The sequence below is a fragment of the Mytilus californianus genome, unplaced genomic scaffold (assembly GCF_021869535.1).
Source record: "Mytilus californianus isolate M0D057914Y unplaced genomic scaffold, xbMytCali1.0.p SCAF_9, whole genome shotgun sequence".
Classification (NCBI taxonomy): domain Eukaryota; kingdom Metazoa; phylum Mollusca; class Bivalvia; order Mytilida; family Mytilidae; genus Mytilus; species Mytilus californianus.
Genome location: NW_026262745.1, coordinates 4317375 through 4339207, shown reverse-complemented (window position 1 = coordinate 4339207; position 21833 = coordinate 4317375). Strand labels below are relative to the sequence as shown.

General features: G+C 33.0%; 1 protein-coding gene across 1 annotated transcript in view; it reads right to left on the bottom strand.

Annotated features, from left to right (window-relative positions):
- Positions 1-2842: 2842 nt before the first annotated feature.
- LOC127714727 (uncharacterized) overlaps positions 2843-21833 on the bottom strand; it is a 138772-nt gene continuing 119781 nt past the window's right edge. The window contains exons 5-6 of the mRNA XM_052220781.1: positions 3812-3856; positions 2843-3372 (exon numbers count right to left, since the gene is read on the bottom strand). Coding sequence (XP_052076741.1) covers positions 3113-3372; positions 3812-3856 — 305 coding nt within the window. The 3' untranslated portion in view covers positions 2843-3112. The remainder of the gene's footprint in view (positions 3373-3811; positions 3857-21833) is intronic.

Here is a 21833-nt window from a genome sequence, read left to right as displayed (position 1 = left end):
CCATGGATTATATTTTTCCCTTCGCCATTCATAAGCGTCTGGACTAGTTCGCATTGGAACCAATTCAAAGCTTGTTACTCATTCACACCCGCCATGGTATATTGTACGTTTTACATGCTGAAAAAGACTAGACCGAGTCGTGGGAATAACCTCAATAAGTCTTTCCTCTTCCAAAAACACATGTTTTCTTGCTTCGTTAATCCCATCTGAAAAATTTGTTCGATCTTACAACAAAACCACGTATCGTTTTATCAATGACATTATCAAATCCATATCTGTTGATGTTGGCTGATCAATCATCATTCTAAATGATAAAGTCACATCTTCAAACGCCATCCATGTCACCAACGCAGTTCCTTTCCCAGCAAACGTGGAATCTCTCAATGCCTAGTGCATTTGAAAGGTCATGGATAGATATATATCTAAAGCTTTTCCCACTTCCAAATGCAAGCCAAAGTTCGTCTGCTCCTATGTCACGGAATAGCGAAACAGCAATGACAACAACATCAGTATCGACTGTTCGAGTCATGACTCAGTAAAGTCTGTGTTTCACTGCATCAGACACATGCATCTTGATTCTAGTGTCAGCCTCTTCATGTGAACATGGTGCTAAACTGGAAACATCATCATGTGGGGGATAACACAGAACATCCTCAGTATTTGTTGCTACAACTACCTTTTCCTCAAAATCTATTGAGCAATCTGCTGTGAATAAAAACTATAAAGTTCTTTCTTATTGTCGTCATCTCTCAGAAAACTTTGCCAATTTTGAGGAATTTGTTTTGACCCTGGATTCGCCTGTGTATTCCCTTTCCCCTAAATGTAGCTCTTGCTTCTTGTAGCAGCCTGTAAACTATCGGTATTGTCTATGTACGCATCCGAGACTACATCCACTGTTGTTACAGTTTCAAGGTGTTTCATAACGAGTATGCTGATAGGGTATTATGTCCTTACCTAAAAAAATACCTTAACACTGTTACAGGAGTGGATGAAGTCTTGGATGCGTATGGTAGTTGTAGCAACAAATGCTCAGGATATTCTATCTTATCCACCACGTGAAGTATTTCAAGTTTAGCACCATGTTTGCATTAAGAGGCTGACATTAGAATCATGGTGCATGTGTCTGATGCAGTGAAACACGAACTCAAACGAGTCATGATTCGAATAGTTGTTACTGATGATGCTGTCATTTCTATTTCGCTTTTCCGTGACATAGGGGTAGACGAACTATGGATTGTGTTTGGGAGGGCAAAACGCTTTGGATAAATATCTATCAATGACCTTTCAAATGCACTAGGCAATGAGTGATCACACAGACTTATTGTGATCCATGCCTTAACCGGTTGTGATACGGTTCTATGTTCGCTTGAAAAGGAAAAAAAAGACTGCGTGGGAGACATTGATGGCATTTGAAGATGTGACTTTAACATAAGGAATGATGATTGATCAGCCTAAATCACCGGGGTTTAACTGTAAGATCGCACAAACTTATCAGATGGGGTTAACATGGTTAACGAAGCAAGAAAATAACTATTTGCGCAAAAGGGAAGGCTATTTGAGGCTTTTCCCTCAACTTCGTCCAGTCTTTTCCAGCATGTTAAACGTGCAATATACTAAGGCAGGTGTTAAGGGGGACGAGCTTGGAATTGGCTCTTATGCTACCTAGTCCAGGCGCTAATGGATGGCGAAGGGACAAAGAGGATCACTTTAAAAAAAAACTCTTTCTGAGGCCTCATCATTTTGTCAGAAGCTTGTACATTGTGGATGTAAGAAAGGATGCCGTGGTCGTTGTTAATGTGGAAAATCGGGTCTCCCGTGCACTGCTTTATGTGCATGTGGTGGTGACTGTGAAAAAACATGTATTTTTGGCCAAATAGTAGTAATTTAAAAAATGTTTTAGTACTTTTATTAGTGATTTTATTTTGTTTTAATCAATCTATCCAAAACTCTACATCGAAGATATGGATTGAGGACTCATCTATGATATTTTTTTTACCGGAAGTTTTAACTTTGTATTTAAACATTTACAACAGAATAGAATTAGTGGTTTTGAGGATAACTTAAAGCCAAAAGTTTAAAGACCAGCACAAAAAAAAAATTTTTCTTTACATTTTCAAAAAGTTGAATATTAAAGTAAAAATTTGATATTTCTATGTCCAACATTTTGGATATTACCGGAAGTAAGGGTTTTAAAGACATATGTCTTCTTATACATTGTATCCATGAGAAGCACCATAGAAAGGTTCCTGCACAATGTAATGATAGTAGCAATACGTTAAAACACATTTCAATTACCCTCCCTAAAAAATAAGCTTATTTTAGTACAATGTTCGCCATGTTGGATTTTACTGGATGTAGGGTTTTTGAAGACATCTAATCTATATAATATATCCAAAAGTAGTACATAACAAAGGTTTGTACCAAATATTATGATAGTAGCATGATAATAACACCTTTTCACATACTAGCCATCGATATTGGGCTGATTTAGGTATGATTGCCGCCATTTTGGATTTTACCGGAAGTGAGACATTTTTTTCAAATGCCTCCCTATCTGAAATAAAAGAGTAATAGTTGAGGAAGGTCTATGCCAAATTTCATGCTTGTAGCAGGATGTGCACAATTCGTCTGAAATATACTTGTAGCCGCTACACTATAAACGCAAGTATTGTACCAAATTGAATGTATATGTCATTTATTAAGAAAATCGAAGAATAATTGAGGTATGGATTATTTGTAGAGATGAGACGAAATGTATGTTCATAAAATCATTGATTAAAAAATATAAGGGATCCAAAATAGAATAGAAATGCATATAATGATGCAGATCTACAATACGATACATTGGTATATATCTTTATTACCGTTTTCAGTACACATTTCATTTTCATAAAAAATAATTTTACATAAAAGATGACCTGCATATACATGTACTTTAATGATAAACCAACCAAACAAGAAAACTATCAACATGGTTTGTATTTGATTTGGTTAAAATTAATATTTACTGATATTTGGTAAATAATTGTTACAAACGAAAACGGAAAATATTACAATGTTTGTTTCTTTCTCATATAAGTTTGAATGTTTGATTTTTGTCTGAAATCTACGTCTAAAAATCCTTGATCATGTATTTTTCATTAATATCATCATATACGTGCTCGCTCTTCCTGGTAGTAGGCTCATCTTTCTGGTTCCTCCCATTTATAGTAAAAGACCCTTTTTGTAATCTTGGGAATTTGAGTTTTCTGTCGTTAAGCCTCTTTTTGATCCAATCCTGATTTCTCCACAGTGCTATAATGATTATAACCGTGGACCCAATGGTGGCAATACATGACATGTATACCACGACAGAATTGCTCTGTGAAGAACCTTTAAAAGAAAAGATTCACAATTCTATAATATAGGTGTTTTACAGCATCTATTGTTTGAATGATTTATTTGTCATGTAGTGAATCCTTACTTTTTTAATCAAGTGAAAGAGACAATTATCTTTATAAAGGTATATGGCCCGTTATTAACCATAGAATCAGAAAAGTTTGAAGTGTTACAAGTATCAATAAGTTATTAAATTAAATAATTTCGTTTTCAAATTTTTCATTTGTGTTTTTTTTTTTTGCTTTAGGTCAGCATTTCGTTAGTATGTTTTACGTTTAATCAATGATTAAAAACCTTATAAACGATTTTCGGACTGTTTCTTACTATATTCATAAGACAATAAAAAAGAATGTTGGTTTTTATAGGATTGCAAATAACTCATTAGAACCTCTCATTATGTTTTCATTGTTCAAATACCTACATATACACTTACCATCATATCGATTTATCCCTTGTCCTAAGGGGACAGTTTCCTTTGCTACAAAAAAAAAATATATGAATAATATACGCACATGTATACTGATTCGAATAGTAAAAAACCTTTACACTGCTTTTATAAAATGAAAATAAATTCACAAAACCATCTACCTATGTTCAAGGAATTCTCAATATATTTGAAACTGCAAACCTAGAAATAGAATAAACCGGATGATATTTCGACAATCCAAATCCAATAGATACACTCTCAAAGAGCAATAAAATATATACAACTATGCGGTATGGGCTTTGTTCATTGTTGAAAGCCGTACGATGACCTATAGTGTGTAGAGTTGTCTCATTGGCAATCATACCACATCTTCTTATTTTTTTAAAGATATATGTTTATACTTCTTTGTTGACATATTTGTTTGTTTTTATAGTGATTAAGATTATAACACTATGTTGACTGCTGTATAATTGTTCAATACACCAAAAGTTGTCAAACTATTTAGAAAATTCAATTTAAATTAAAAAAAACAATGCATCCTTTTCTCCGTTTTTTCGTAAAATCCTTAAATTTATAAACCAATTTCACAATGTTTTAATTGACTGCATCTCTAAAAGTATAATAGATACATACCTCTCTTTTTTAATATCCAGAAGCAGATCAACTAGTTTTAAATGCATATATAATTTCATCAAATCAAAATCTAACGCTCATTTATATTCAATACTTTGCCTTGAATAAACTTATATCCCATGCAATCGGCCATTATCCTAAATCGGAACCACGCTTTCAATTGATATTTTTTTTTCAGTTAAGAATATTAATCAAGACGTTTCTGGCGTTTGCACATGAATTCATCATAGCAAAAAGTTCAAGAAACACTTTAAATAAAGGCAACAGTAGTATACCGCTGTTCGAAATTCATAAATCGATTGAGAAAAAACAAATCCGGGTTACAAACTAAAACTGAGGGAAACACATCAAAAATAAGAGGAGAACAAAGACACAACAGAAACACTAAAATGCAACACACACACAGAAACGAACTATAAGATAACAATAGCCATTTTCCTGACTTATTACAGGACATTTTAAGAAAAAATGGTGGGTTGAACCTGGTTTTGTGGCTAGCCAAACCTTCCGCTTTAATGGCAATGTTAAGTATAACACTAAAATGAGAACATTACATGACAGGACTACAATACAAATAAATGGAAGAACATACAGGATAGAGAAACACACAAATAAACAATACAATAGAACATTACGACAAGCTAATAGTTATCAAAGGATCCAGGCCTAAAGATGAAGAGCATTGATGACCTAAAATTCCAAAAAATTGTGCCAAATACGGCTAGGTTATCTGCCTGGGATAAGAAAATATTTAGTATTTAGAATAATTCATCTTTTTGCAAACAGTAAATTTATAAAATATAAAAAAGACCATATAATTGATATACATGTTAACACGGAAGTGGTGACTAACTACAGAATAAAAACGTATACGTAAAACAACCTAGATCAGCACATAAAAACAGCACAGCCGAACAACGAATTATATGTCAGCTGAATAGATCGACGCACAAAAAATTGGATAGAGTTCAAGATTAGGTTTGTAATACTGATATTACATATGTTTAATAACAATGAAAATTACAATACTTTTAATATAAAATTGTGTTAGTAATTAGATAATTAATTGTATTATCTAGCTATGTCGGTATTTCTTCTAAATCAAACTGAAAACCAAATACATAGTGTAAGTTTAGTTGACCCAAACTAAAATCTTATAAATGAACTGGGTGATAAATTATCTTTACCCTCACACACGAATAGAACAGAAAAAGTAAGAATTACAACTACAAACGATAAGACATTTGACAATAACAAATATAACATGTATTATTTGTTGTATTCTTAAACGTACCATAATTTTTGTATCTGATTTACAAGTGGAGGGTGGAGTTAACTTGTGGTATCTGATTTACAAGTGGAGGTTGGAGTTAACTTGTGGCGTAGCGACAAGTTAACTCCACGCTCCACTTGTAAATCAGATACAAAAATTATGATACGTTTAAGAATACAACAAATGATTTGTGACTCGGACCGTTCCGAGTCGGCCCGAGTTTTTCTAGATCTACGACACGTGGCTTTTAAAAAGCTCCGCAAATGAAAATCTTGTTTTTTGGGGCGAAAAATTTTTAAGTGACCACATGGCAAGCTGATGCGGACATTTAACTTGAAGATGGAAGAGCCAGCAGATTGCGGAATGAATGTAGCAGAAATTGACTTTTTGGATGTCGATATGGTTGACGATGTAGATGACTTAACTTTGTCACAAAATTGCCAGAATGTGGAAAATGAATATCTTGCATTTGAAGGGTTGCAAAACCTAACGTTGACTCAGACATTGCAAAACTACCAGCAAGGTAATATCGCCATAAGTTTCCACTGCCCAATTCTGGTATATAACGCCCGTCAATTATTTTCAGTAGTTTTGTTCAATTTTAAAAAGCAAAAACCAAAAAATAGCAACACCGGCAGTAATTTTATCATTCTAACCAAACGAACACACCGCTTGACGTGGCATATTACAATATTTTATTGTTACAAATTATGGTTTCATGTCGCCAGTTAATCAATATTAACCTAACAATTCAAATTTACCTATGTAGAAATTAAAGGAATATCCGTTTTAAGACTTATTTTTCCTGAACGAATTTAGGGTGACGAGGGTGCGTTCGAGTGGTTAGATTTTGTTATCATTGCCCACATGAACTCTACCTTTGATTTGTGTGTCACAATATATATATATTTTAAAGTTTGCAGAATAAATTTGTTAAGTACAATAAAAGGCCCCCTTTCTGGTGCTGTAAAACTTTTTATGCACTTCAGAACTTGCGTTTAACTGTTTCCATAGCAGGGGCGATTCCATGTTTTTTAAAAGGGGGGCGTAATTCAATAAAACGGATTATATATCGCTGAGCGGAGCGATGCGAAAAACGTTTTGGACGATTTTATGATGAAAAAATCATATAAATCGTGAAAAACATGATATAATTAATTTTTTTTGGCGATCAAAGGGGGGTGTACGGCCTCTACGCTCCCCTCCCCCTGGATCCGCCACGGCATAGGAGCACTAAGGCAGAAAACCAATTGCGCCCAATAGTTACTAGAATCAGACACTCCATCTTTAAAATATTTTATAAGTATATACAATTATAAATTTGAAAAATCGGATAGATCAGGTCAAAATATGGGTCATTTTTTAGGCCAAATAAAATTAAGATAACAATTTTATCCCCTCCCACCCCATAAAATGTTCACCAAAAAATTATCAGAATCACCACTTTTTTGCATTTTTGAGGAAAACTTCTATTTTTTAAAATATATGTCTAGGTAAAAAATACAAAATAAAATAATCGTCCCACCCGCTCCTATTTTTCGACAGAAGGTGGATGAAAATCTATAAATTTGGTCACTTTATAATTTTCGCCCCCCAAAAACACGATTTTAATTGGCGGAGCTTTTTAAAAGCCACAAGTCGTCGACTGGGAACGGTCTGAGTCACAAATCATACTTTTGAATTTTATATACTGGGAGTTACTGCAGTTGTACACTGAAATCATATTTACGGATAATGCAATTAAAGCATGTGAAACAAAAGTTCAGAATTTTATTATGGAAACAAAAAATCATTTCGAAACAAATGTGGCGGGTTTTTCGAAATATTTTTCATCGAATAAGTATTTTTTCGAAAAGTTAATAATTAAGTTCAGCTGACAAAAAGCTTTTTTTTCGAGGAATAAACATCCAACTTTTGTTTTATTTTTGCCTTTATTAAAAAATATTTACGTTCAATCACATGCGGTTTTTTACACAGCCTCTAGGGTGCGTTTGATTGATAAGTTGTAGAACATGGCCGACTTTATGTAATAAAATAATATCCGTTTCAGGAGGATTGGAAAACGGAACAAGTTCGATACATGCGCATGCCGTCATATTTTTTTAACGTTTTAGTTATCGGGATTAATATGGAATCTTTTGAAATTTGAGACAAAATACAGCTTAAGTTAGATTTTCGTGTCTTTCTTTTTTTTTTTACTATTTCCGTTCTTGACTTCGTAAAAATTTTTTACAGCAAATAAACTGACTCCCAATTGCTCAATGAATATTGCAACATTGACAGGAATTTGTGTTTTAAACTCCTGGTTGATAAACTGGTATTGAACTGACAGAGATCTAGAGTTAAATTTCCTATTGGATATTCCTAGTAGAGTTCCTATTGTATTGTTGAACAATACCCATTGTCTACCTATTGCGCAGCTCGTCACTGTATTATACCTTGGAGAACTCTATCACTTTGATTAAAACACAGCTGTGGAGATTAAACACGCATTCCTCGGTCAATGTTGCAATATTCACACATTTTGGTTATCTGCTGAAAGTTTCCGTCACAGTCTGTAGTATTCTTTAATGGCAGCTCTAGTTCGATTGTGTGGATTTTAGCTGTTGTGATTCGTAATTTTCGCAAGTATCCCTCGATATTATCGTATGCAATTCAAACATCGGGGGCAGATCCAGCCATTTTTAAAAGGGGGTTCAAACACTATAAAAAAGGGGGGGGGGGGTCCAACCATATGTAACATACAAAAGGATAAGTTGTCAAAAATAAAGGGGGTTCCAATCCCCGGGATCCCCCCTGCCTGGATCCGCAACTGAATATTGGTGGGATTTTCATTTTTACGCATTATGTTTAGACAAGTTTTATGTTGTAATTTAGTAAGCATATATATACTTATTTTATTCCCTGGAAACGTAATCAACTAAGGCATAACTTTTTCAGGTTTTAGACTTTGCCAAATCATGATTTCTTATCAAATGACTGCTGCTGTTGTCGTCCTATTGTCTTATGTTTAAGCTGTACATAAAAGGAGATATATAGTAGCAAATGAGACAAAATTTAATATACAGCACTGGAACAGCGCTTTAATTGCTGTTATTCATTCATGCATCAGATATTTTTAAAAAGGCGAGGTAGCATGCAGTGCCCCCTTACTATTTTTTTAATAATGGTAAATAGAAGAAATCTAAAACATCTTTGTTTTTTGATAAATATGAATTTGTGGAAACTGGTTTTGTTAAAAAAAAATATACCATCAACCTTCAAATGCCATTTTAGTGAGTTCATGATTTCTTTATTGTGTACCTTGGGAGAAAAATGAGGTCCACGCGACTCATGCCACTCACGTTATAAATATTACACATATTATTGTTACAAATTAATTGATGGTATTTATGGTTTATCATAACCCATTGTAGGGTGTGTTTTGATTGGTTAAATTATTTTTTTCTATATTGTAAATTACCCCTTAACTTGAAAAGTTTTGTTTGCATTGTTCATTAAAAAATAAGTGAATAATCTGATAACTGTTCAGACCATTTCAACAGTAAATTATGAAGTTTATGATGAGAGCTATATGTCCTGCTACCCTGATTTTAAAAAAATGTCAAGAAAACAAACCCGATTTTAAAGTTGGAATCCATCACAAATTCAACATGCAATTCACAAAAGGCCAGTTTTTGTTTTTTATCCTTCATTTCTGAAAATCTTGAGGTTGACAGGACACAGCTATTATCATTAACTTCACAATTTTTAATTTAAATTGTCTGAATAGTTACGAGAGATTAATATTCATTTTTTTAGAATGGGTTTCCACTGAGGTCGACTGAAACACTTTAAAAAAATTATATAAAACGAATTGTTTGATATTTCATTTAATTAAAGTTGTAATATATAAACCAATCAAGCACACCCTACAATGGGTCAAGTTGAACCGTAAAGAACCGCGAGAAAATTCATATCGTTTGGCCATTAAGAAATGTTATGGTTTTAAAAGGACAAAGGTTGTCTAAACCGATTTCTTGCTTATTTTTGTAAATTCTTGAATCCGCGTTGTCAGAAGGCACATGCACACATTTACATTGTACGCTGACTTGTGGTATAATAGTCGAGAAAAACGACGTGGACCAATCTAGTGTAAAGTGATTGAAGAGTCTTTGAAATATTTAAAAAAAATCTAAATGTAAGCAAAATAGATATATTTTACTTCAATTATTTTTCAGATAACAGTAATGATTTGGAAACCGATAGCTATGGGGAATTCGTTGTGGATAGTGAGCTTGGTCAAAATAAAAGATTCGGGGCGCCAGTTTCAGAAGAAGAAACTGAGAATCAGAACACTAAAAATAACACAAAATGGGCGTTCAACGTTTTTGAGAAATGGCGTTTAAGTAGAGAAGGGGTGGTGCCAGAGCTTCTAAATATGAATTCAGAGGACATGGATTTCTGGCTGCAACGTTTTATCGTCGAGGCACGTAGAAAGGACGGAGTGGAGTACCCACCAAAGTCTCTATATCTCATTACATGTGGATTGCTCAGATATCTTAGAGATGCTGACGTGAACGATAAAAATTTCTTAGATGAGCAGAATCTTAACTTCTGTAAATTTCGAAAGGTTCTGGATGCTCGTATGAAGAAGCTGATAGAAAAGGGAATCGGATGCGAGATTAAACAAGCAGAACCAATAACCCAAGAACAGGAAGAATCGATGTGGAGAGAAAAGGTGTTCTGGAAGGAGTCGGCAGAAATGCTTCAACGAACCATGTTTTTTTATTCCGCCAAACTATTTGAACTGCGTGCATGCGATGAACACCATGACCTACAATGCAGCCAATTTGTTGTTGGGGATGAAAATGGTACACCATTTGTGCAGTTTATTGGAAGACAATCACAAACCTTCAAAGGGGTACACATGAATATCACCAATAAGAATAGTAAACACTACTGCAAACCAGGTAATATTATGTTATTTCATCAATAGTTTGACAGAATTTTATATCATTAAAATTTCATCACAACGCTGTGCATAAAATAAATCGACTAACAAAAAAAAAAAAGAAACAAGAAACACACATACATTGGAATTGTACAAATAACCCTGTCAATATGAAGTAAAATTGTAGCATAATTTTTTTTTTCATCATTTTCTCAACTTTATTTTTTGTAAAAATATACTCAGTTTTAAAATGAAGGTTTCTGTTAAGTATGCCGCCAAAACATTTGAATAACTTTTATAATTCACTTGTTTTTTCTTTTAAAAGTCTTGTCTTGTCCGTCTGTCCGTCCGTTTGTCTGTCTATAGCGCGACCCCATCTGGTATCTTTCGAAAACCTTTACATGTTGTTATTACCTGGTGGAAATGTGCATATCGTTGCGGGAATTTAATCAGACTATATTTGAAGGAGTCACTTGATGACATACTTTTTCATCATTTGTCACAAAATTGTTCTGGCAAAACTCTTCTTGCATTTTAAATCAAATATCCTTGAAATTTTCATGCTTGTGTATTATTATACATGTATAAAGATGCGCATACCGTTTCGGCAGTTGACCAGACTATTTTTAAGGAGTTAATAACCTTTATTACTTAAAACTGTTGATCCTTTGTGACAAAATTGCTGTGAGCGCAACTCCTACATTTTAAATCGGATCTATTTGAAACCATGCTTGCTTATTATTATCTTGTCTGGGTATTTCATTTTCATTCGCCAGTCAACTGACTTAAACGAAACATTTGAAATACTGTTAAAGTGCGAAACAAACTCTGAAAATCCTCCTTGTTTCTTATTAAATCTCATTATTTTATTTTGTCTTTATTAAAGCAGGTTTTTTGCTTTCCTAAAATCCATCGATTTGTATCGCTGATTTCTTTAAAGTCCACCTTGACGCATTAGAATTTTAGACCCTCCATGCAGTAGTTCAAGCATTGATGATTCTGCCGAGTCATCTGTAGCTCCACAAAAAAACTTCGTACTGACGGAATGGAAGAGGATATTTCGGACAAAAGGTGTGAAAATTCCAACAGTGGTCAAACTTTTCACGGATGCAATGTTTACTTTCATGCTTAAACATGGAAACGAACCAAATTAAAATAAATTCTATAAAATAATCATTATTTTCTTTTTATGAAGTTATTTTAATCGAGGTTTAACACGGATTCATGAATAAGCTATCAGGGAAGTCTTCTCTTGTGCCATTTTATTTGTAGTAAAACATTTTGACTTATCGCTGGGCTCTTGACGAGTGTTTCAAATGGTTAAGTTTTCGTATTTTATGGTGATCCGGAAATTCTTGTCTTGAACAAATATTTGTCTTGTGATATATATATCGAACGTATGTAATAACTGAAGGGATGGAGCCATAAAACTAGATAATTTGTAACTGTTCTGTAACTGACAGACAGTTATTGACAGTTATATAACTCCACCCCTTCACAAGTGTTCTTGTATTGGAAATTGTAGCGCACTCAGAACAAAGGAAATGTTGGCTAAACGTGTCACAACAAAACTAAATACATGAATTCTGGATAGCAAAATACCGTGACACGTCTTTTAGCAATGCAAATTCACACTAAGCAAAACTGTCACAATCAGGAATAGGTCACGTTCGGTACTTAAAAGATCAGATGACGTAATGGCAAATCACGATCTAAGACGTGGTAAAAATGACCTTACTTTAGTCTGGACAAAGACACATCGTATGGATCAACCAATTCGTGATGGTGTCCATAAAATTTACGGAGTGTCATTTTTAATCTTTCCTCCTCATAACTTTGTTGGAGCAGTTTCTGCGTAAGGAGCACACTCCTGTATATGAAGTCCGTATAGTTTGAACATGCACGAGCATAACGTATCAACTGAGATATGTAAACACCATACGAAGGGGCAGAGGGTATGTTACTGCTGAGAAATGGGAAATTGATAATTGGGAAGTTGAAATCGTTGAAATTTAAAAATCTGTGGTCGATGTGTGCCTAAATATGACTCAGCCATGTTCTCTCCAAATTAGAGTCGTTCAAGTGCAATTTGAATTTTATCTTTTTCGTATACTAGTACCGGTATAACGTATAATGCATATCTTTATAATAAAAACTTTTGAATGGTACAATGTTATTGAAATCTGATATTTTTTAAGTTCTATATAAGGAAATAAGACGTAATTTGACGAACACAGGCGATTGCACTTATGTATTATCTGAGTTTTTTGTCATATCTTTTTAACGAAATAGTACAAGGTGTTGAAATTGGCGTTAACACTAATCAATCAACCAATAAATCTTTCAAATTGGCAATAGTGTTGAGTGTCTAATTTTACTTCCGATTATGATTACTCTTTTGCTTTATTCTTACTATCATGATAATGATAGTTAAGACTTTGGTTCGTTATTGTCTACATCATTTATTGTTACACAAAATAAAATTGATTTGAAAACAATGGTATGATTATCTATATGTACATGTAGTTATGCAAGCAAAATATCAAAATAAAAATTGAATCAATTAAATGTATCATATGAAAATGTAAAGCAACAATTTTCATAACATGACCAATAGCATGAATAGCATATATCGATTTTAGCTTATTTTTTTCTGGTCAATAGAAGGTCATTACACATTGCATAGGGTGTTACATTTTCCAACTAAAACTATATTGTATGTAACCTATTGCGTTTGAAATATTTAAATTGTTTTTATGTTGTGCTTTTATCTTTTTATCACAAATCGGTACTTGATTTTTTTTGTATATTTAGTAAATGATATTGATTATTGTTAAGGAGCAATGCGTCATACTTCAAATACTTCCTTATTGAATGTGTGAATACTTAAACTTGGGTCAAAGCCTATTTTTAGAATACAGCACAGTTGATTTGAACCGTTTTTCAACAAAAAGAATTTCAAATATTAGAAAAAATGCTTTTCGTTTAACGTTGAAAAACTATACACTGTGTTCCAAAGTAATAAGAAGATGCACTTAAATTATGACATGATAATACGTTTAAACTTCTTTTCTCCAAAACCTCATTCATGCTTTTCTTAAATGATGTACTTATAAAATCGGAAGACTGTATGTGAAATTTATTAGACGTCCGGCAAAGTATTATACATACTAGAACACACCCGCGACATCGCGCGGTCGTGACTGATTCATAGTACCTACGCTTCATTTTAGCCCGGATTTTAAGTTTTCGTTTTGGCATCTAATAATGCCAAGCTGTTTACAAGGGGCACAGTTTTCTCTGGTTTCAAAATCTCTCTATTTGAACCAGTCGACCTGGAACTTGTTAATTATTGGTAATATTGATTATGTGGAAAACAAAAGGTAATTTTTAATCCACATGCACAATTGTCCTATAATTAGTTATATATAAAGTTGAATTCTTCGATTCTTCGTGTTAAAGAAACTAATTGAAAAGTGCTCACGCCTTATGTTTAGCCTGGATTTTTAGTGTTAGTATTGAAACCTGATAAAGTCATGCTGATTATAGGGTGCACAGTTTTCTCTGCTTTCAAATCTTTCTGTTTCAACCCTTCCTGGTTGTTTTTTTAATACAACCGGAAACTACATGTGACAATGATTGAATTTAGTATTTAGTAGTGTCAATCCCTGGATAATGACAAAGTCCGGGTGTGATTATGACCCGTGTATATAGTAAATCCCAAATACACCGTTTGGTGGTGTACCTGATAGAGGCGGAACGTACAGATTAGGTAACATGTGACATATACAATTGGTATCGGTATCGGATTCAATCCGGAACAGTACGTCGACTGAGCATGCGCGAAAGCGTATAAGAGACGGATCAATAACGATCTCCGAATTTGGATATTTTCTCAAAAATTGGTCTTTTCTGTGGAAAAAAGATTGTTTCAAAGACAAATTTAGGAAGTACAAAACACTACATGTATACGTCATATCACAAATATTTCCGACTTTGTATGATTTCAAAGGAGTTGCGGCTCAATGAGATCGGTCTCCTCCTTAAGTAGTATAGATACACTGACCTTATAATTATTTACGTACCAGACGTATGCCGCGTGTGTAAGGCACGATCGATAAAGGGATTTCCCATTTTACAAGAAAAAATCGCTAAAAGAATGCATTATTATGCTACTACAAGAGATGCTAAAGATAACAAACAAACTGATATTCAAACTCATGACTTGAAGACAAACTGACAACGCCATATCAAAAAGACAAAAAAAAAAACAAACAACAGTCTTCACAACATAGAAAACTAAAGACAGCAAAAAGAACTCTATCGAAAAATATAGTGAGTTCAGTTTTTAACTAATACTTTCATAGATATTATTGATTTTTAGTAACGTACAGATTGTTCCGAATAATTTATCATGATTTTCAAGACATCTTAAAAAAAACTAAATATCAATACTCTTTATAAGCTGAACTATTTTTTTATTATATGCTGGCTTCGAACATCATTGAAGAGACATTAATCGTCCAAATGCCCTCGGATGTACATTCTATTCTTATTTCTACCACTAGACAAGTAGATAAGATATTAGGAATATTGTTTTATTGAAATTTGTTGTTATTAAAAAGTAAATCAATCCCAATTTGACGCTTGTGGTACTTTATAGTTATATCAACTCTTGATAGTTTGTATTACATTGGATTTTCCAACACGTGCACTCTAGTATCACTGAAGAGGCATTAATCACCGATCTATCTTGTGTGCTAAAATTAAGGTTAATTGTTATTAGTGACCTAGAGATCCAACATATGTAATCCACACATATGAATATTTATTAAAAGATTATACAAAATTAAATATAACCCTTGGGATAAGCATTGAATCAAAAAGAGTAGAGATGTGAAGTTAGTGTTGCTAGTGATTTGGATAAACAAATATCAACACGTGATGTTTTCATCTTTACCACTTGTAATGTTTGGTTCAATGGCTTCTTTGTAAGCAGAAATAATCTTTCTAAGAAATCAAGATAGTAAACGCAAGATATGAATATTGTATCAACTGTGAGATACATTCTATATGCAGGGGTCGCTGTGGAATGTTACTACATAGACATGGACAGTAGATATGTGACATACTATACTTGTCTGTGGCCTCCCTTATCCCATGTTTGATGAAAAGATGAAAATGATGTGTTCAACAGACATGACATAGTCACCAAACTTTAAATAGTTTAATTTTACAAACTCACTTAGATAGCGGAACTTGAAGTTAAAGAATAATGGCAGATTGTTTTCGTTCCTCGTGTGAAGCTCTCGTATAAGGTATCGTAAAAGAACAAGTCGGCAAGAATAGGAGCTCTCTTGGTTCCCATATGAATACCGATTGTATGTAGAAAAACACATTCTCATGTGTCTAGAATACGGTGTCAACTAAAGAGTCCAGCTTCTTAATGAGATAATTTGTGTGGTTGAATTAATGTAAACATATTTTATTAAAGAAATCGTTATGTATAACTACAAGAGTAAAGACAATAATACGAAATATACCAGTGATTCAATAATTGGGATTAAGAAACAAGAGCAGTGCTCTTATATAAATCCGTCTCCCTAAATTCAAAATTAAAACTACGAATTTCAAATTATGTTTACATGCTGAATAGAAAATGAATATGTACGTGTTTAGAAAAATGAGAGTGTTATTAAAGAAAGGGACACTATTTCTTTGAAGGGAGAAGTGGATAAATAGAATTATTAGATTGTGGATGTAAATCGATTGCTACTAATAATAAAGTTGCGCACAGCTTTGAATATAAGTGTATTTTGATCTACTGTTAGTCTATCGGAGCCAAAAAGAAAGACATTAGTGGAAATTCTGAAAGGAACTTGTAGGTTGTGTATGTGTCTTTGACGAGGTACATTGAATATTTTGCATTTTAATAAATAGTGTTCCGTTGTTTCTGTGTCTCCACAAACAAACTTTGGGGATTGTATCAAGTTTCTGTCTAAAAAGTGTTTGTTGAGTCCGCTACAGTTCATTCTCATTCTTGCATGATATATTTGACCAGACCAGGCACCACAATAATAAAATACAGGCTTAATTTCACGGTTACTTTTATTTAGTTGAATACCAGTTCTTATAACAAAGTATGATTTGCGGTATCTCTTTCTTGTATCTATGTTGGCCATTATTGCTAAAAAAAAACAATGTTTAACTTATTCGTCAATTCTGTTTTACATAATAGATTGAAGAATACAAGGGGAAAGAGAATACAAGTCCAATGCTATTTTGATACTATTGCAAGAGGAAATATTCCGCGATATTTACACAAATAGACGACTTTAAACTAGTATCGTAGACAAACGTGATAGTTTCAATTTTCCCATTGTCAACATCCCATCCATTTCTCAGTAGTAACATGCCCTCTGCCAAATAGTATGGCGTCAACATTTGTCAATTAATACGTTTTGCTCGTGCATGTTCACACTGTACAGACTTCATTAACAGGGACGTGCTCCTTGCAAATATATGAAAACAACACTATGAATTTCATGCGTTCGGAGGGCTTTTTGGATTTAGCTACCTCCACCAGGAACGATAAAAGTTAAATATTTGAAAGCCACTGATGTGAAAAATAAAAAAGAAACAGTTGAAGAGATATATGACAAAAAAAAAGACAAAAACGTTATTGCCTAATAAATCAAAGGTCAACTTTGCCTGAGGGAGTCGAAATATTAGTTTCTTAATAATTTCTATCTTTATAAACGGACAATTTAAGAGAGGTTTGTTATAAATCATTTCCGTACCGAAGTACTGAATACTGAGATGATGATACCCTCAGTGACTGATAGCCTACCAGCAGCGGTTTCGATCCAGTGCTTTAAAACATTAAAACAACACTATATAAACTGCATGCGTCTGAAGTGCTTTTCGGGATTTACCTTCATCAGGATCGCCAAAAGTCGAGTATTTAAAATCCTAAAGTAGAGAAAAGGATGTTCCATTATTTTTATATTGGTTCAGCGATTGAATATGATGGCAACAACAGGCAGGGGACAATGTGTGACTTATCAAGTATTCCCTGTATTGATTCGTTGTGGAAGTTTATCAACACCAGCAAATATACATTTATTTATAGGTTATTTCTATATATATATATATATATATATATATATATATATATATATATATATATATATATATATTGTCAAATCATTAAAAATACAAATAACACAAAATAAATTTTCTCCTTGAATTTTTGAATTTTAATACAAACAATAGTTTTTAAAAAGTTTGATACAGACCATACTTTCCCTTATTTGTCTCACATATTAAAATGAACGCTTGGAAGTTCACGGCTCAGAAAATACATTTTTGACTACAAACAAAATGTAGAACATTTAGAATCTACTAATCCAGACATTTTCATACAGAGTTTAGCCTGTTGGTCATTTCATAAACTAATGAATTTGTAGTGAATGTTATTTGAATACAATGCAGGTGATTTCAAAATAAGAAAATGTTGCATTTTACCAATATAAGAACCTGGTTTTACTAGAGACGTTTGATTTTCATTGTTATTACATTGTCACTTATTAGATATAAGAAGATGTGGTATGAGTGCCAATGACACAACTCTCCATCCAAGTCAAAATTTATAAAAGTAAACCATTATAGGTCAAAATACGGTCTTCAACTCGGAGCCTTGGCTCACACCGAACAGTAAGCTATAAAGGGCCCCAAAAATTAGTAGTGTAAAACCATTCAAACGGGAAAACCAACGGTCTAATCTATATAAAAACGAGAAACGAGAAACACTTATGAACCACATCAACAAACGACAACTACTGAACATCAGATTCCTGACTCAGGACAGGTGCAAACAAATGCAGCGGGTTTAAACGTTTTAATGGTACCAAACCTTCACCCTTTTTCTGAAACAATAGTGGAACATCACAACATAGAAAGACACACTATAAAATATCAACTGAAATAGCTTAACTCAATCAAAGGACATATTAACACCAGTGAACATACACTGAACAAATAAATTTGACCTATTATACAATGTAAATACAAAATAAATAAACTAAGGGAAGAATAATAAAAGTAACATGTTATATCGGTATGAAATGTAACTGTTTTAGATTTCTTTGGTGTGTCTATATATCTAGTATGCTTTTTTATATTAAAAATTATGTTCATGAATAAATTATTTGTTGATCGAGGTTAACAGGAAATAAATTATATCACAGATGCATATCGATCCACAACAAACATGACATATGATCACGTCTTGAAAACCGAGATAACGGATAAGTAATCCGAGATCACGGATTAGAAACCGAGGTTACGGATTATTAAACCAAGATCTTGGATTGTTAAAAGCTCATATATATTTTGACAAAGATTAAGGTCGACAATTGCCGTTTTAGGTCAAATATGGAAATTTCAAGATGTTTATAATGTTATTATGACATCACACTAGTCATATCTGCACTAAACTATAAAGATTATGCTAACCAGTTCAATTATCAATTAAATTAACATAACTTAACTATTTGTGAAATTTAAGGGACCAAATAATTGCTCTTCCTGTCAGATAGTCAATTGAATATGTTGGAAAAACCGGCCAGAGGACAATGTGTCACATATCAAGTGTTTCATGTATTGATTTGTTGTGGAAATTAATTAACACCAGCAAATGTACATTTTTTTTTAGGTCATTTCAATTTTCATATCTATAATTTGGTAAATGAATAAAACAAAATAAATTTTGTTATTGAATTCTTGAATTTAACTACAATGTTATTTCATTACTATTGAAAGTGTATGATGATGTATATTCTATGCTGGATTTAAATAGTAAAATATTCAATAACGCAAATGTATATTAAAACACATAATTTTATATACAAAATGTACGTAATTTTAACACCAAAACAGTATATATGAATTGAGGCAATGGTAGTTTACTGAAGTTTATATCCCACAAATGAATTCAGAAGACGTATCCATGCAACAAACAGAAACTGAGGGAAACGAATGGGCGCAAAAAAGCAGCGAGACCTGGTGCGTTGACAGGATAAGCGTCTTTTGCTATGCATGCATCAACCCCTAAACACTAATAAAATTATGCATGAGTTTCTTATTGACAACATATTTGTTGAATTTGTAGACTTTTTCCAGAAATAGTTGGCATTCCTATGGGAACGATCTGTGCGCCTCTCCTTGCCGATCTCTTCTTACTTTCATATGAGTTGGAGTTCCTTCAGACACTTAAAAAATAAATATATCCTCCAGAACTAGTAATTAAATAAATAGCAGATACGGCTTCCTCCGCTTCATTTTTATACTAATACCTCGAATTTGAAATAAACTGTCATCTCAGTACCAGAAGTTATAACAAACGCATCTTCGCTAGCCAGGGGTTACGATCCACTTCCCTCCTCTCCACCCTTGGCAGATTTAGATAGAATTTCGGAGACACAAGGTAATGATTTTCATTGGTTGCAGTCGAAACTCGCTGCATCCAATCAAAAAGCGCCTATAACATGATCATGTGTAAATGTAGAAAGTGTATGTAAACAATTGCCACGTGCTTATTGTGCAACAAGTCTTTACATCCCTAAACATACGACTATATTTAGTGACAATTTGAATGTTTTTAATCAACTAATAGAAGTTCCTGTGTATGTTTCTTGCACAAATGCATGAATGTCAACGTATATTTTCGTTTCCTGCTTTACCAAGTGTGTAGAATCTAGACGCTACCGTGTTTTTACCTCCAAATTGAAGAGTTCAAGTGCTACCATTGGTCAAGAATAATGTATTCGGAATGGGCGTGACTTTAATCTACCGATAGATGGCGCAACATTGTTATTACAAATGTTGGCTTAATCTGCCAAGGGTGGAGAGGAGGGAAGTGGATCGTAACCCTTGGCTAGCGAAGATGTGACAAACGAGACGATTTTAATTTTGAAATTATCAATGTCCCTCACCTTAGTAGTAATATACCAACTTTATCTGCATATGACATATACATTTCCCAACTCATTTGGTATTCAAAAGCTTGCAGCTGCTACTCAGACTTTATAAAACGTCACCAGTGTCTGGGCAGAAAGTTGATGAACCAGGGTTATGTCAAAGAACATGCGAATTATCACAGGAAAGGTTTAAAATGTAAAAACTTTAATATTTGTGGAGATACGTGCAACAATATTTTATCTTAGCATAAAAGCAAAACCAACCTAAATCAAACTTTAACTGAGAAATTTGAAACCTGAAATTCCTAATGATTTATTAATTTTTAATCGGAGATTATTAGGAAGGCCTGTATCGACCCATTGATAGAAAAAGGAAAATGGAAATATAACGTTGACGCGCTTTTCTTAATTTAATATCGTCAGGAACGGTAAACCTAAAATATTAGAGGTGGAGATGTACAAATATTTGAATAATTGAGGAGATTAAAAAAACCAAAGGAACTTAAAAAGAACAGTCATATTAACCTTTAAACAATTTCTAAATATCAACTTGGAATTATAGAAAAGTATGTATTAAATCATGTAAGCACCGAACAACTGATTTAAATGTATTTTTTCAACCTATGAAGATAAATTATTTATAATATTTGAGTTGACACTTGTACAGTATATACCAGTTTATGCAATATGAATTCTCACATTGATCATTATTTAGGAAATATATAATATGTTATCTGAACTTGGAAGATTTCCAATATATTTTAATATTATAAAAGGAATGTTATTGCACTGGTATAGATTAGAGAATTTAGGTAATAATTTTCCTCTATTAAAAGAGGCATATACACAATCAAAGACACTACATCACATGAATATAACATCATGGTATGGTTCAATAAATGTTGTTTTTAAAATACTTGGTATTGACTATACAAATGCCATAAATGCTCCATTTTGTGAATCCTTATACAAATTTAAGAAATATATACAAACCAAGCTATCAATATTGTTTATTAGCTGTTGGAAAAAACAAATAGATAAATTTTCAGACAGTAAACTGAAAACCTACCTTTTATATAAAACAAATTTTGGTTTTGAAAAATATCTAACATTGATCAAGAATTTTGAACTTAGAAGAAGTTTTACTAAATTACGTGTATCTTCTCATAGATTACAAATAGAATTAGGTAGATATCAGGGTATTCCCCG